This window comes from Glycine soja, chromosome 19 (genome assembly GCF_004193775.1).
Source record: "Glycine soja cultivar W05 chromosome 19, ASM419377v2, whole genome shotgun sequence".
Lineage (NCBI taxonomy): Eukaryota > Viridiplantae > Streptophyta > Magnoliopsida > Fabales > Fabaceae > Glycine > Glycine soja.
In genome coordinates this window covers 37,849,314-37,866,123 of record NC_041020.1, presented here as the reverse complement: position 1 = coordinate 37,866,123, position 16,810 = coordinate 37,849,314, and the positions used below count along the sequence as shown (strand labels likewise).

At 34.3% G+C, this 16,810-nt stretch overlaps 2 protein-coding genes across 3 annotated transcripts; one reads left to right on the top strand and one right to left on the bottom strand.

The window, feature by feature from the left end:
* Nucleotides 1-1,998: 1,998 nt before the first annotated feature.
* On the top strand, nt 1,999-8,613 carry LOC114400015 (uncharacterized protein DDB_G0284459-like). 2 transcript variants are annotated; one of them, XM_028362258.1, is made up of 5 exons: nt 1,999-2,233; nt 2,360-2,401; nt 2,533-5,204; nt 5,355-5,845; nt 7,285-8,613. In XM_028362258.1, the coding sequence occupies exons 3-5, from the start codon at nt 2,576-2,578 to the stop codon at nt 8,209-8,211; spliced, it is 4,047 nt and encodes a 1,348-aa protein (XP_028218059.1). In that variant the 5' UTR covers nt 1,999-2,233; nt 2,360-2,401; nt 2,533-2,575; the 3' UTR covers nt 8,212-8,613. The 2 variants fall into 2 exon arrangements, with proteins under 2 accessions (XP_028218059.1, XP_028218058.1); XM_028362257.1 differs by having other exon boundaries at nt 2,533-5,845.
* Nucleotides 8,614-9,390: 777 nt separating this feature from the next.
* On the bottom strand, nt 9,391-12,539 carry LOC114400016. The gene is made up of 5 exons (XM_028362259.1): nt 12,215-12,539; nt 11,799-12,131; nt 10,513-10,602; nt 10,233-10,349; nt 9,391-9,692 (listed from the first exon to the last, which is right to left on the bottom strand). The coding sequence occupies exons 1-5, from the start codon at nt 12,389-12,391 to the stop codon at nt 9,648-9,650; spliced, it is 762 nt and encodes a 253-aa protein (XP_028218060.1). The 5' UTR covers nt 12,392-12,539; the 3' UTR covers nt 9,391-9,647.
* Nucleotides 12,540-16,810: the final 4,271 nt, after the last annotated feature.

Sequence of the window (16,810 nt, the reverse complement as noted above, 5' to 3'; positions counted from 1 at the left end):
AACTTATCTCAAATATTATAAGGCCAAGAAAGCGATGAAATTCTTTAAAAAAAATACTAAAATATCAAAATCTTAATAAAAAAATTTCAATTAGAACGCAAAAATATAACTGAATTGGTTCTAATTATTCTTAGAAACAAGATAGAATATGAGAAGAGATTCTCACTACTAAATATTACTCAAAATAATGTACTACTACTAAATATCAAGAATTTTATCTAGATTGTCACTACGTAATAATTAATAACTGAGTCTTAAATACTTAATTACTCGTTCAATTCATATATATCCGATTGCAACTTTAATATTTCCTGTTTTTTAAAATCACTCCCATTTTCCTTTTGTTAACTACGAGTCTATAATAAATTAACATAAAGACTTCACTTGCCGGCCAAAATCAGCAATCGAATTAAAAAGATCTATAGAATATGTGTATTTGGCCATCACCACTAATCTGAAAAAGCAACACGCAGACAAACAGCACGTTTTATAGAATAAATAATTATAAACTTATGCCATTGAGGATGCAATGATCGTGACCAACATTCATCCTTGATTCTCTATATTCTTTTAACTTTATTTGTTCATATATGAAGTCATGCAGAAGAGAAAATTGTTATAATTATTTAATTTTAATTCATTGTATATATATATAAAATAAATTTATTAACTTTTAAAATAATTTAAATAATAATTTATAACATAATATAAAATTATTTATATTATACATATATATTAAACTCTATCATCAAAAGACGGTGAATATAATTTATATTAAGCACCTCAGTTCGGGGAAATACCTGTACAACACGTTACTCATATGAAGAAATATATCTATTGATGCCAAAAAAGAAAGAAACAAAATTGCTTGAGCAGTTGAGCTCAACAAATTTCACCAATTTTTATTTTTTTTACTTAGTTCAAAATTTTCTTCTTCTCTTTATTTTATTTTAATACAGTAAAAACTAACTCAATTTGATATTTCTTTCCTACACAACAAAAAATCTCTATTTATATTAGACTCGAGTTTTTAAGTTTAATAAATTTAATTGTAATCATTTCCATAACTTACAATATTCTCGTGGGTGACTACAATATAATTTAGATAAAAACTACCATTATTTACAAGGTACACACTAAATGTCACTTAAATTAAAACTCTTTTTTTCACTGCACTTAAATTAATATAACTCAATCTAATATGTTTAAAGATGTATGTTGTTATGTGAAAGTGAAACACAAATTTAGAGTTATTTTCATGTTAAGTTGTATCCTCACAATTTCACAATTTACACACGATTTCACAAATTTTGTATTTTGTAAATTTTGTTTACTTATTTACATTAATCACTTGACTTTTCAAGGTATAAATAAAGTAGAAAGATAGATATATACTAACATTTATGCTATCTCCGTGACTCGAATACAACTCGTAAAACAAAATTGATAGATGCGTTTTCATAATCAATTATTGGAGTTTTTTTTTTCATTATTCATTTCTTGTAATATACCTGCAGTATTAGCCATCATCAAATTGCATTTTCACTCTCATATGGGTAAACTAAAATATGAACTCCAGAATTCCTCTTACCTCAAACTCACACCAAGGTAGATCAAGAACACCTAAGTCATGCATTAAATGGAGCATAAGAATATTTATCAAAAAATAAAATCAAATAAAAAATAAGCTACCCTAGATCTAAACTCCAACTTGAACATGAAATCACAAACAAAAAAATCATTTTACTCCAAAATATACTGACCTGAGATAAAAATTAATTGAGTGTTAAATAATAACCATAAGATACCTCCCACCAAAAAATTAGTTGGGATGGAAAATAAACTACCCCACATTTCTTTTTGGTATATACATCTCAAAATAACAACTAACAAGAAAGCATGACAGTATAAAAGGTTCCTTTGGAAAAAGCAACATAGGCAAAAAAAAAAAAAAAATTAAAAAAAAAAGATAGTTGTAATAATGTAATGATAGCTTTCTATTTTTTTCTTCTTTCTCCTTCTTCTCCCTCAATCTTCCTCTTTCTCTTCTTTTCGTGCCGCCCCTCACTCTCATTGTCAAACCATCAAATACACATAACCAATAGCGTAACACACGTTCAGCTCCTCATAGCTCCCGTTGCCATTGTTTTTGCCCCATAAAGTAAACAAAAGAAAGAAACATTGAAAATCCCAATTACCCTTTGTTTTCTTTTTGTTTCCACAATCATATCTGGTGAGCCATTTATCTTCAAAATTTGATTTTTTTTTTATGTTTTATTTTGCATACCCTTTGTCCTCTAATTGGTTATACTATAATCATGCCCTCATTTTTTTTTTCCTGAATTTCTTGGTTTTTCAGGGATTGGATTGATCTGTGGGATTTATTTTGATTCATGTTAAGGTACGTTTAAGTTTGAACTGTGATAAATTTGCAAACTTTTTTCTTTTTTGTGGGAACTGTTGTCCGTGGATCATTGGATCTTATTTGGCTACCCTTTTGTTTGTTTATGCTTGCTTGATCAACCATATCAGGTTTTAATTAGGGGGAGAGTTATCAAAGGAGAGAAAGAGGGAGATGGGATCAGAAATTGGAATCAAAGTAAGGAAAGTTGTTGTCATTTCAATCAGAGGTGGTTACAGATCAGCTTGCAACCATCCATTCCTTGTGGGTTTTTTTTGCTTCTTGCTTTTGTTGTACAGATCTTTTCCTTTTCTGTTTTCTGTTTTGGTCTCTGCATCTCCTGTTTTGGTCTGCACTGCTATTCTGCTTGGGACCCTTCTCAGTTTTGGGCAGCCAAATGTGCCTGAAGTTGAGATAGAAGAGAAAGTTACTCATGACATTTCATCCTTCCAAGCCGGGTTTTCTGAGGGTGACACTGTTTTTGCTGACAGAGATGAGAGCTATTTTGTGAAGGGCTATTCAGAAAATAGGAGTGATGTGGAAGAGAGGGGCATTGAGGAGGAAGCAAGTTTGGTTAGTGAGAGGGATAATAGGGCCGAAGAAGATCAAGGCTTGCTTTCTGACTTGCCTCCAGATGATGAAAAGTTGCCGGATTTTCAGCCCAAGAAGCAAGAAAAAGAGGAAGTGGAGAGGGAAAGGGAATTCCATAGTTTTGAGTTGGGAAAGAATAGGGAAGTTCATGAAGAAAACCTTAGGTCTGAAGCTGTTTCAAGTGATGATGAAGCTATTGAGAAACAATATGTCATGGTTCGAAAGGTGGATGATGATATTCTTGAATTTGAAAATGAGAAAACTCCCGGAGATCATGTGGACTTTTCTGCCAGCTCATCTTGGAAACAGGTGGAAAACGACGGTGACGAGGATGACTCAGTGGAATCAGGTTCTGATGGGGCTGAGAGCTCTTCACCAGATGCTTCCATGGCTGACATCATTCCAATGCTTGATGAACTCCATCCACTACTAGACCTAGATGCTCCACAGCCGGCTCATGTGTCCTGTGATGGTTCTGATGCTGCATCTGAGAAAAGTGATGATGACAGTGTTGAATCAGACGATGATACTGAAAACCATGTTGATGCGGACGATGATGGTATTGACGAGCCCGATGATGAAGAGGAAGAAGAAGTGGCGGGTGGCAAAGAAGAGGATGAAAGTAAATCTGCTATTAAGTGGACAGAGGATGACCAAAAGAATCTCATGGATCTGGGAAATTTAGAGCTGGAAAGGAATAAAAGATTGGAGAATCTTATTGCTAGGAGAAGAGCAAGGAGATTGATGGATGAGAAGAATCTAATAGACTTAGATTGTGTTGATATTCCCTGTAATGTTGCACCTATTGCTACGACCAGACATAACCCATTTGATTTTCCTGATGACTCCTTTGCTGCCATGGGATTACCACCCATTCCTGGATCTGCTCCGTCTATTCTACAGCCTAGGAGAAACCCTTTTGATATTCCCTATGACTCAAATGAAGAAAAACCTGATCTTAAGGCGGACAGTTTTCAACAAGAGTTCACAGTGTTTCATCAAAAAGAGGCCTTTTTCCGGCGGCATGAAAGTTTCAGTGTGGGATCATCAGTATTGGGGTTATCCAAGCAAGAGAGGTATGATTGGAAACCTGTCTTTATATCTGAAAGGATGGCTTCAGAGGGAACAAGCTATCCTTCATTCCAGAGGCAATCAAGTGAAGTAAGTGATTCAAAGTTGAGTTCTGTTCCAGATACTGAATCTGTGAGTTCAATTGATCAGGATGACGGGAAGTTCAGTGAGCAAGACTTGTCTCAAGAAACTGAATTAATATCTAACATTGACCATGCTTCTGATGCTGTTGAACATGGAAGCCAATCCTCTGGAGAAAATGATTCTGTGGAGATAATCCAAGTTGAGGAGAGCAATGCTCATCATGATGAAGTGGAAATAGTGCTGGGTGGGGTGGAAGATCCTTCTGAGATGGTATTCTTTCCTAAAACACGAGAGGTTGAAATTCATGAACAATTCAATGCGGGGGAAACACATTTGAGAAGAGAACCAAGTGATGAGGAAAGTGTTGGCAGCAGCAGATCAAGCCATTCTTCACTATCAGAAGTAATTGACAGCATACCTGATGAAAACATGGAAAAAGAGGAAAATTTGCAGCAAGGAGATGGTCATCTCTCTGAATCTGGAATTTCAACACAAGCTTCAGTGGAGGAATCAGACTTCCAGCAAGTTAGTGGTGAGGTGGAAGAAAATCACCATGTGGACCCTGTTTATGATCTTAGTCCACAAGCTTCTGAAACACTCCAATCGATTCCTTCTGTATCTTCTCATGATTCTGCTATGGAGTTGTCCGAGAGGGCATATCCTGCTTCAGTAGAAATGACTGCTAATGTGGCAGATGAAGAGTCTGAAGTGCATGATCACAGACAGGAAGGTTATACTTCTGGTCATGATAAAAATCAAGCAACCTCTTCCGAACTACATGTGGAAGCCAAAAATGAACTGAGGTCTGAGAAATCTGAAGATGTTAATAATATTACTGCAAATGAGTTATCTGCAGTTGCCCCAAATTTTGTTGATCATAATGGATCTACAATGGCTGAGCCTCAAGTTGTCCCTGTTTCTGTGGATTCAAATTTGTCTTTCGATATTGGATCAATAAAGGATGTGACTAATTTAGGCTTAGTTCATGGACAGGATCTAGCTGACCACATACGTGCTGATTCTGAAATTCTTCATCAAGACAATGTAGATTCTCCAGATTCAGATTATCAAATGGCTTCTGAAAAGTCACATCTATCAGATAATGAATCTGTGGAGGAATCTGCACTGCCCAATGCAGAATCAAGATTTGATAATGCAAATATGTCTACGCCAGTCCAAGATGCAGATGAAATGTTTGATTCTCCAGATTCAGATTATCAAATGGCTTCTGAAAAGTCACATCTATCAGATAATGAATCTGTGGAGGAATCTGCACTGCCCAATGCAGAATCAAGATTTGATAATGCAAATATGTCTACGCCAGTCCAAGATGCAGATGAAATGTTTGATTCTGCGGCTTCTGATGCCCACCATATTTCTTCTAATGGTTCATCTATGCCTGCACCACAGGATTTTCAGCTTTCACCTACAGCAGGGCCAGCACCAGTGGTTCATCCTAATTTACCTTCTGAAGAAACTGAACATATAGAGAAGTTTTCATCAAATAATGATGCCATATTTCAGATTCAGCAAGGTAAAGTCAACATCCACCAAGATTTGGATAAGAATATGGTTGCATTCACTTCGGACAGTCAACATGAAATTGATGTGAAGTCTCCCTCTAACTTGGAGAATAATCTGTCAAGCTCTGATAAATCAGTTGTTGCACAATCTTCTAGTGATCATGATGAAATTCAGGTAAGTCACATGACAATTTATGCCCATTAATCTAAATAATTTATCTGTTGACCCTTTTTTTGCTTTAAGGGCCCATTTGTTTATTAAGGAAAATCACATGATGATGTCCTAAAAGGAAATAGCGGTATTGTTTGATTTTTAACACATCCTATTGGTAATATTCCCAATACTTGTGTAAATCTATATGGGATCGGGATTGCTATTTATCGGTACTTGCCATTAAAATTATAGGATTGTGTCCCTGGCAGTAACTGCTTGCTTCCAATAACAGTTGCACAGTTCCATATTGGAATATTTTTTATCCATTTATTTGCATCCCAAAGAAACATTTTTATATGCCCCATCCCTGCAGATTCTCTAGTAAAGGGGGAAAGAAAGAAAAAGATCTAACCTGCTTTAATTATATTCAGAATCTACATTTTGCTTAGATTCCCTGTCATGACATGGTAGGATAAACAAGCAGTTCTTTTGTACCCAAATCGGTAATATGAACAAAAAAAAAGACATAGAAAACATGTTATGTTTATTACATTTCAATTAATATGATGTGGATATATCTTCTGCAGAAAAAAAATCATTTCATTATTATTCATTCTTAATAAAGCTAAGTAAAAAAAAAAGTATTTTTAAAATATATTTTCCTTCTTTTTTACCCCATAAAGATATTGAATAGAATTTACTCCTTTTTTCCATTTAAATTTAGAAAATGAACAATTAAATATCCTTCAAAAACAAGTAAGTAGATCCAAAACATATAAAATGCAGTTACCATTCAATTTTTCCTTTTCATTGATACCCAGAAGGCAGAAGGAGAAAAAGATATTTTTTTTTCTCTAAATTCTATTGGTTCTGAGGATGCCTCGTCTTTTCATTACCCACAAACCCATATTTACTCATGGCTTTTCCAGTTTTCCTGATTTTTTCTGTTGTATTATCATTAAAACTCAATTCCCATCTCCTACTGAGACTGCTAATCCTTGTATACCATTACTGAGAAAATGTTACTCCTATTAAGATAGGTTGGCATATCAGATAGGTTGTTATTGTCTAATTTGCTAGTGATGACACAAGTTTTTAGCCTCTGCTCCACCAAACAGAAGAAAAGCCCTTTTGTAGGAATTTTCTAGAATGATGACTTTCGCAAATAGATGTCAAACACATAAGATGCTTAGTAAGAAGATATGTTGAGGTCAGTTCATTGCACTAGTGCATAGAATTTTTTCTTTCCAAGTAGTAACTGTTTGAATTATGTTTTCTTTGACTATTTCTACAAACACATGATTGATGTACATGAATAACTTGTTCTGTCCTTTTCACCTGTTTTTATCTAATGTACCAGCTCTTCTGGCTTTGCATTTTTTCTGTAAAAAATGTGGTTATTGATCTAAGACTCTAAATTAGCTGAGAAAACTGATCATAATTTCTTTAACATTCTGCAGAGTTCTAATGCTATCCAGGTTGAATCTGCACATGGTTTTGGCACTTCCAATGATGAAGTTGGAGAATTGCATGATGCAGCTGACAAATTTCCTCCAAGCATTTATTCTGTGACCTCTGAAAAATTTGAGACCCCTGAATTTGGGTCACCCACTGGTGAAGCAGATTTGGAAGTTGATAGGCACAGGGAAGTTGAAAATGAAGACCAAAATGAAGTGTTAGAAACTGCACTTCCTTCAGAAGAGAGCATATCTCAGGTTACTGAAGAAAATAGCAATGAATTTGATGATATGAAGGAAATTGACGAAGAATTCTTGTCAGAATTGGACACTGTTGGAGACTTTAGTGTCAATGATGCTGGTGTATCACTTCATACTGACGTTGAACATGAGAAAACTAGAGATGCTCAACTTAGTTCATTCCCTAAGGATGTAAAGACAGAAGAGGTTGAGCAGGACATCCCAGTTCTTGAAGCAAGATCACTTGAAGATATTAACTTGGCTTTTAAGCAACTTCAAGAAGGAGTGGATGTTGAAGAAGTCATCCTTCCAAGTACAATTAAGGATCAGGATGTCAGTGAAGAATCTAGAGATCATCTGGAAGTTAATTCAGACCTTCAAGTTGTTGAAGCCAGATCTCTAGAAGATATTAACATTGCTTTAAACCAAGTCTCTGAAGGTAATAAAGGGGAGTTGCCAAATTCTTTGGATTCAAAAGACACTTCAGTCAAAGTAGAAGAGAATGAAGTTGGCTCAGCCAAGGTGAATGAATTCTTTGATGTAGCAACCAGTTCTGAGGAAATGAGCAGAACCACAGTGGATAAATCGGAAGATGTACCTAATAGCAGCTCGGGTAACGAGGAAAAATCCCACAGTAGGAAATCTAGTTCCAGTTCCAGCTCCAGCTCGAGCTCAAGTGATTCTGATTGATACCAAGTGGCCACTTTGAGCAAGAAGAGTATAAGTTTCTCATTTATGTTGTTTTATTTAATTTTTTCTTCAGTGATGGGAATTTGGGTATTTAGCCTTGGCACCAATCATGTCTTGGCTAATAGTATTCAGGTCAGGTTTCTTAAATTTTGTTGGATTGGTTTCTTCAAGAATGAGTTTTTGGTTTTATTTCTTGAAGCGTGCAGTTTTTTGTTCAATTTTATCCCACTTAGTGTGAGCAATTTGGCAAATATGGGTTGAGTGTTTATTTCCAACAGGTGCACATTGTGTAGTCCAAAAAGAAAAAGAAATTGGATTATTGTACATTATACTTCGATTGTAGAAATGGTGGTCGGACTTTGTTTTTGTGTATACATCAAGCAGTTGTTCTGTTTTTCTTTTCCTTTTCTTTTTTTGCTACTTTTTTCTTCATCTTTACATCAATAATCTTTTTGTTTTTTGTTCCAAGGGAAATATCATTGCATCATTAACCTTTACATCAATAATTATAATCTGTTTAGTTAGTTGAGCATCGTAGAATGTAATTGCAGTGCTCAATTTCGGCTGTGTCTCTACTGACCAAATCAATGACTAGCCATATTAATTTTTGGATACTCATTAGTGAATGATGAGGATTCTGTCCATTTAATTTGACTCGTTTAACATTTATAAAATATGAACTCCATTTTTTACTCGGGTCCCAAAAGGTAGCTGACACGGTTGGATTGATGCCTCTTTGAAGCCTATTTTTACTGGGTTTTGGTTATATCATAATTTAGACACCAAATGTTATAACCTCGAAGGTAGTGCTTTTAAAATGTTTTGGCATTTCTAGTTGGTTTGATTTATCAGCTTCGATTACCTAAGTTCTTTTGGGACATTCCAATGCATGTTTGGAAAGACATTCAAATGCTTCCAAAATTAAAGTTTGATGCAAAAGTAAGAAATGGGTTGCTTTCACCAACGCAAGGTTTAACAGAAGGAGGCCATGACACGCTTAAGGAGCCATTTTTGCAGAGATTGAACTTGTTCAGTTTCAAAATTCTCCTTCGGACTGCCTTCCATCATTTGGACCAGGTTGCATCTGTTTAGAATTTATAATATTTTGCTCCGGAATTTATAATTTTCGCTTTACTCTTTAAGTTCAACGTCAGAAAAAGTAGAAAGGGAAAAAGTAAGAGATGAAGATAATTTTAAATTTATTGCATTGTCACAAAATAAACATAAAGTTAAAAGAGAAGGCATCTTAAACAAATCCTCACATACAAATCATTGAGAGAGAGATAGTTTATAACAAACCATTAAGTTTGCTTAAGCCTTAATGGCATCCATCAAAGAATCGGAGGGGCAAAAATCAGTTATAACATCCAATGACTAAAAGGATGAGATATTTGTCTTAATATTACTAACTACTGCATTAATTTCTGGAAAATAAGCTACTGCTTTTGTTTCTTGTTTGCTGGCCCTGAAGAAGTTTCAACCTGCAAACATATTGGAGAATGACAATTAATTACAATACCAGAGGCTTTTGTCTGGAAAGCACTACTCCATGAAATTTCCCGAGGGATTTTCACTTTTAGTCAAAAAAGTTTTTGTTCATGATGCCTTTAATGTCCAATTCTTCTGCTTTTAGTCCTTCTGTCAATCTCTGTTACTGTTACAAAAACACTTGTGCAATGCCAAATGAAGCCGTGTAAGCATTGCAATGAAAATTGACAGGAAGGATGAAAAACATAAGGTTTAGACCTTACAAGGATTGTAAACACAAGAAAAATTATAGGAATTAAAAGCGAAAACTGGTATATTTGTAAGAACAAAAAGATATTTAAACTTTTTTCCTAAAGTTCTCACCTAGCATACAATATTATAATATGCTGAAAATAAACCATAAGTAAATATATGAAAAGTTCCACGGGGACCTAAAATTTCTGCCTGGTTCAAAGTTATGTCCAGTGAGGAGTAGGTTAATTCTCCAACACATCATTCATCATAATCATGATAAATATAAAAGAATTCCTTACAGCATTTAGTTGTTCCCTGATGTATGTCATGGATCTCAGCATAGCCTCAAGTGTGTCCCTTGTGAGCTGAAACTTTATCTCTGTTTCACCTGATGGAGACTTGCTATAATCATGCAGCTACAAACAAAAACAGATATCACAAGGAAATACCTCATAGTAATATCAGTGTTACACCACAACAAAACCAAAAAAATAATTTAAACATTGCATGTACATTTTGGCCCTTTAAAATATGATTCATAATAACCTCACATCATACATAATTCAATTTTCCTTTTACCTTAAGGCTGATTATAGCTACTCTATCTGCAGGGGATGAGCCACGATTCTCCATGGTCCACGTCATTGATTTGAGGCAAGGAAGGTTTTCCTACAATATTATTTTATAATAACAAATAAAATCTAATAAATAGCCAAAAGAAAAGGGAGGGGAAGAACTTGATTTGGAGAATAAAGTAAATGGATTTGGCTCTTATAGAGTAAGTTCAGATAAAGTAAATGATCTCAATTATTGAAGAAAAAATCAGCCATTAATATCCAAATACATGCATGATTTGTTATGCATGAGCACGTAATATCAACCATTGATTTTCTCATAAATTATTTAATTTAGTTACTCACTTTCAAGGAGGATCCCAAAGTAAATTATTTCTGACATTAATGAGAAAATAAAAAAATTGATATTACATGTATATATATACATATCATAAGTTTGATACACTATTACTTGTTTTTCTCATCAATAATGATATTACTTACTTTACCCTATGATATTTGGTACCAAAATCAGTGCACTCAACTTGTCCATGCATTTAACAACTAGAAGATCAGACAGACACATTTTATTTCAGTAAAGATGAATGCCAGCGATACAGTCTCTGATACTCTTTTACATACACTCACTCTATGATTGTGTTAGATAGAGTGTCAGAGAATATCGCTAGCATTCTTCTTTCAGTAAATTCAAAATCTAAGTCGTTCAATCTTCATCCAACAGACTCACATCTTGTTTCAGTAAAAATGAATGCTAGCGCTACTGTCTGTGATCCTCTTTTACTAACACTCACTCTATGAATGTGTTAGATAAAGAGTGTCAGAAAATATCACTGGCATTCCTCTTTCAGAACATTCAGAAATCTTCATCCAACAGAATCACATCTTGTTTCAGTAAAGACGAATGCCAACGATACTGTCTCTCTGATACTCTTTTACTAACTAACACTCACTCTATGATTGTGTTAGATAGAGAGTGTCCGAGAGTATCGCTAGCATTCCTCTTCAGCAAATTCAAAATCTAAGTCGTCCAATCTTCAACCTACAGAATCACATCTTGTTTCAGTAAAGAATGCCGGCGATACTCTCTCTCTCTCTCTCTGATACTCTTTTACTAACACTCACTCTATGAGTGTGTTAGATAGAGAGTGTTGGAGAGTATTGCTAGCATTCCTCTTTCAGTAAATTCAAAATCTAAGCTGTCCAATCTTCATCCAACAGTTACAAATGCAACGACCACATGAATGCCCAAAAAATTGACCGCACCGAATTCAATTCCTTCCAAGTACCTACCAAGTTATCAGAAGCACCAACGGCATCACACTGGAAGCACGAATTCACCCCCGAAGGGCCAACATCAGGAACAACCGCCGGCACCGCCACCGCATCAAAATCTTGTTCTTGGCGCGGCCAAAGCAGCGAAGGAGCAAAGTTTATCGTTCCCTTCAGCTGCGGAATCACGTGACTCACGTCCTCCTTCCACCGATCTCTGTTTCTCTGCAACGCTGATACCAAATTCGTTTGCAACTGAATCGGAAGATCGCGGGGAAACAGTCTGAGAAGGTCGTCGCGGGCGAGGTTCAGGTGCGCGCATTTTCTGACGAGGGAACGGAGGCACGCTAAAACCTATTATTAACGTTGAAATCCGTTACGTGAGATTGGAATTGGTCACGTGATGATCGAAAAGAGGGAGAGAGAGAGAGACTTACGGGGTCGAGATGGGAGGGGGAAGGGAGGTGGAGGAGGGATTGGAAATGGGACTTGTCGGAGAGGGGAAGACCCGTTTTACGAGTGGACCAAAGGGTGCATAGCATTTGGTTTAGGGTTTCCTCTGATTCTATCTGTGATAGCTTGTGGAGTTCGTGCAGCACTTGAGTCTCCTCCATTTTTGTTTTCCACTTTCGCTCACTCTACTCTACTGAACTTGAAGGTGAAGCCATCATGAGGGAAGAAGGATCCCACCCCAACTCTTTTGCGCCTCGATTCATCGCCCAATAAAAACTTACCACCCCTCCTTAGTTAATTTGACTCTTCGACGAGATTTCAGGTATTATTTTAATTATATTTAATGTTGTATCAAGATTTAAAATATTGATGAAACATTAATGTTTTTAACATAAAATTAAAAAAAATGATTAAAATGAAAATTTTAAAAAAATATAAATAATTAAAATAAAACTTTTAAAACTTAATGTAATAAAATAAAAAATATTAAAATACAATAAATCAAAAGTGATATTTAACCTAAATAAAAAAAAGTGTTGGTCTTCTTTTATGAAAACATGTGTTATAAGACACTTTTCTCATTAGTTTTGTTTGAAGAGTGAGTTAATAATGATACCTAATTACCCATTACCAACCCAATGACAATGTCCTAATAAGCTTAAGTGTCATTACAAAACAAGTTAGGCATGCCAAAAAATTCATCTTTGTTAGGAAGTTTTACCTCAAAATCTCAATTTACGCCAATTGGAGGGGTTCCACTAGCAACATCAACTCCATGTGACTCTTGGTTTAAGTGTTTGTTCATGTTTTAATTCAATGATAAACTTGAATGCTTCGCGTTGGAAATCCCACATCGACTAATGAGACCAAAATAATGTGTATAATATAAGTGAGAGCAACTTTCACCTTATAAATCGATTTTATAAGGTTGAGTTAGATCAAAACCCACAATTCTAAGATTGTATCAAAGCCTATGCAAGTGATCCGTTGTTGGGCCTATCATGCCTTATGTTATCAAGCCATTATCAAACCACCCACAGATGTTAAGTCCTCGACGTAAGAAGGGAGTGTTGGAAATTCCATGTTTCCTAGTTGTGAGGCCAAAATAATGTATATATTTATCTTATAAGCTAGTTTTGTATGGATAATTCTAAGACATGCCCCAAGTTTTCAAGATCTAAGACAATATTTAGCACAACTCAAACACTCAAACCCAATCCCATTTCCCCATGAACAACACAAAGTTTTGCAACAAACACATCAAACCCAAATCATGTCACCATTTGTCATTGAAAAGGTTTTCTTCTCTAATGATGGCCAAGAGGTTGTAGTTCCCAGGAAGGAAAGTAAATTACCCAACCCTACAAGAAACACATTGTCTTCTTAATCCACCATTGTCATCCATCAAACCTATTAGATCAAAGGATCATTTGTAGCCTTTGAAATTTTAATGACAACACATAACTTGTAAGATTTTTTTGGAAATAGGAAGATTGTTGTTGTGTCCTACAAACAGATACCTAAATGCTATGTCTTTTGAACCCTTCAATTGCTTTACTTATTTTGTCCTAAGAATGTATCTCCAAGAGTTGAAAGAATGACTTATCTTATACAACCAAAAGTATATCAAGAAAGCCTCAAAGTGCTTTGTCCTTGAAGTTTCAAAAGTCAAATATTGAGATCAACCTAAAAGCATGCAAAAATAATTATAGTAGACAAGACAACAACAATAATGAACTACTTCCAAAAGGCATATATTACCTCGTTATATGGTGTTAATAGTATGAGAAAAAAGGGAGATAAACACTATACTTTATCATATCCTAAGTGAATAGATGATGAAAGCATTAATGAGATCATTCAATGCTTATACATTCATATTAAAAGATCTCAAGAAAAGCTTTCAATGTTTTTCAATGAATATTGTTGTTCTTGTTATACTAAATCAAAGATTAGAGAAGTAAAGTAGTGGAAAATTTGTAACTTAATCTTTTATTCTTAATTTGTCTTTGCTCTAAATGTATGAGATATCTAAAAGTATATACTCTCTTTGTTAAGACAACTAGCATGTGAGTTTTACCCATGAGCATTTTGTAGTGAAATTGTTGTAAGCTTGGAGAGGCTTTGCTAAGAAAGAATACTTGGGTATTTGAGACTAAAAAGACTTAAGTCAAAACAATACTTGTAATATTAATGGTTAAAGTTGTTACTGAAATTCTTGGAAAGTAGTCAAGGACTAGATGTACTCTTCGTTTAAGACAAACTAGTATAACTTCATCGTGTTATCTTTTTTACTTTTATCTTTATTATTCCAATGATTGACAAAAGAAAAGAGTAAAATATCTCATTTGTGATTTACGAACTTGTCTTCACAAATATATTTTAAGACAAAACCTTTGTCATATGTAAACATGTTGTTTTTAGAAAGATGATTTACCAAACAAATTTAAAAACACAACTCAATCCCATTTTTCTTGTGTTTTACAAAATCAAAATTATATCATTGTCTTCTTCCTCATACTGAATCACTACTAGGGGTTGCATAGTTTTTTTCTTAAATGAATCAAACTACTCTACAAAAAAGTTTGATTTAAACTAATCCATTTCCATAAAGTGATTTTGTTATTTTTTTCTCAAAGTAGTTTGTTTTTTTAGCTCAATTATCTTTTTCTTTCCCTTACATGTTTTAATTTTTTTTTTCCTTCAAAGAAGTGAACTAAGTCAGTTTCATAAAGAGATTTAGTTCAATTTTGAAGGTTTGGTTTGATTTTTTTTAACTATTTAGTTAGGTTCAACTTTTTTTTTTGCACGCCCCTAAAACACCACCTCAAACCCATTAGGCCATCCCTTAGGTAGTGCTTGATTGAGGGGAGAGGAGAGAAAAATAGAAGAAATTGTGAGCCCCATCTGAATTTCACACCTCCTACACTCTACTTTAATTCAAAAATTTCTCTTTTGTTCCTATTTTTTTATTTCTATTTTCTAAACCAAACACACCCTTAGCTCCATCAAACTATTGTCCTCTTTATAGCTAAGCAACACTATGACGCCACAACTAGAAAAATGCACCAAACCACCAGACACTCAAAATCCACCACAATAACAAGTTGCAACTACAAACCAACATAGAGAAGCAAGAAAGGACAATTAGAGAAGCAACTAAAGGAATGAAAACCCCTATAAAAACAAGAAAAATAAAGAAAAATGTTGTGAGCTTCATTGTAAACAATCATATGCTATTGTCGAAGATGATTTCCAGCAACATGTCATCTTTTCTTCTTTTTTCCCCCTCCTTTTCTCTCCACCTCATTCCCTTTCAACCTCTTACTACCATGGTGGCATTAGTGGGCATTGACACTTGCCTTCTTCTATTCCTTTTTTCCCTTTTCTTTTTGCTCTCTAATGGCCTCTCATATTACCACGAAGGGCAACATTGATGTTGCCAGCTAGTCTTCCTCAACGTCTTTTTCTCTCACCTTTCTAATCATTCTCTCCCACTCCATTTTTGCTCCTCTAAAGAGTTAAAGAGATAAGAGATGTGGAGTGATTTGAATGATACAAGGGTTGGATGAGGAAAAACGACACTTGTCACGTCTAATGCCACTCATGATGTCACATATTTGGTATCTATTTTTAAAAAATAACATACCCATGACAAAATGTTTCTTGATAATTTTTTAGTAAGATTTCTCACAAAATTATTCTCATGAAAGGAGGTGAGAATCTAACTTTTTTGAGTATTTTTTTATTAGAGTAGAATATCACATTACAATGTCACATTATTTAATGTGATAAATAATTAAAGTAATTGATAAAAATAGTACGCACTAATATCATGGTGTAAATTTTTTTTATATAGAAATCATGATTACTATAATTCATGATATTCATGAATTATGGTGTCTGAGCATGAATTTTTTTTCTTCCTTATATCAAATACTCCCTAAAAGATTAATAATGAGTAGATATTTGACCCATTTTGTTTAAACTTAGAAAAAATAAATTTTTAAAAAAATGCCTTTTTAAGAAGCAAACAATCTGCTTCTTAAAAAAAAGTAGAAAATTATTTATTTCAAAGAAAAAATAATTTAGACAAATACATTAGAAAAACAAATTACTATTTATTATTTTATTGAAAAAGTGTTTTTTTAATAAGCTTAAACAAATGGACTTGTGAAATTTTTATACTATTAAACTCTATAATATTTTATGATTTTAAGTATTTTTTTTCTTTTCATTCATATTTATAAAAAAATATTAAAATAAAAAATAAACCATTGATAAGCAAAAATAATGATAAGATCGAAAAAATTATGAAATCGAAAATCAAACCTGATATCTAATTTGCTCACTATAGGAACAATTATTTCTATTACCATATTTACTATTGGCACTACCAACATTTGTGAAATTCCTCTTTTGCCCACTCACCAAATCCCTACACCCGTTCCCTTCTCCTCATATCCAAAATCATCTCCCACATCCTAACCTAGATCTAAACCCCTATTACCACCCTCCCCCATGCCACCCCTCCAAACTGTGCGCACACCCATCTTGTCGAGTTCCAAGCACCCCTGTTG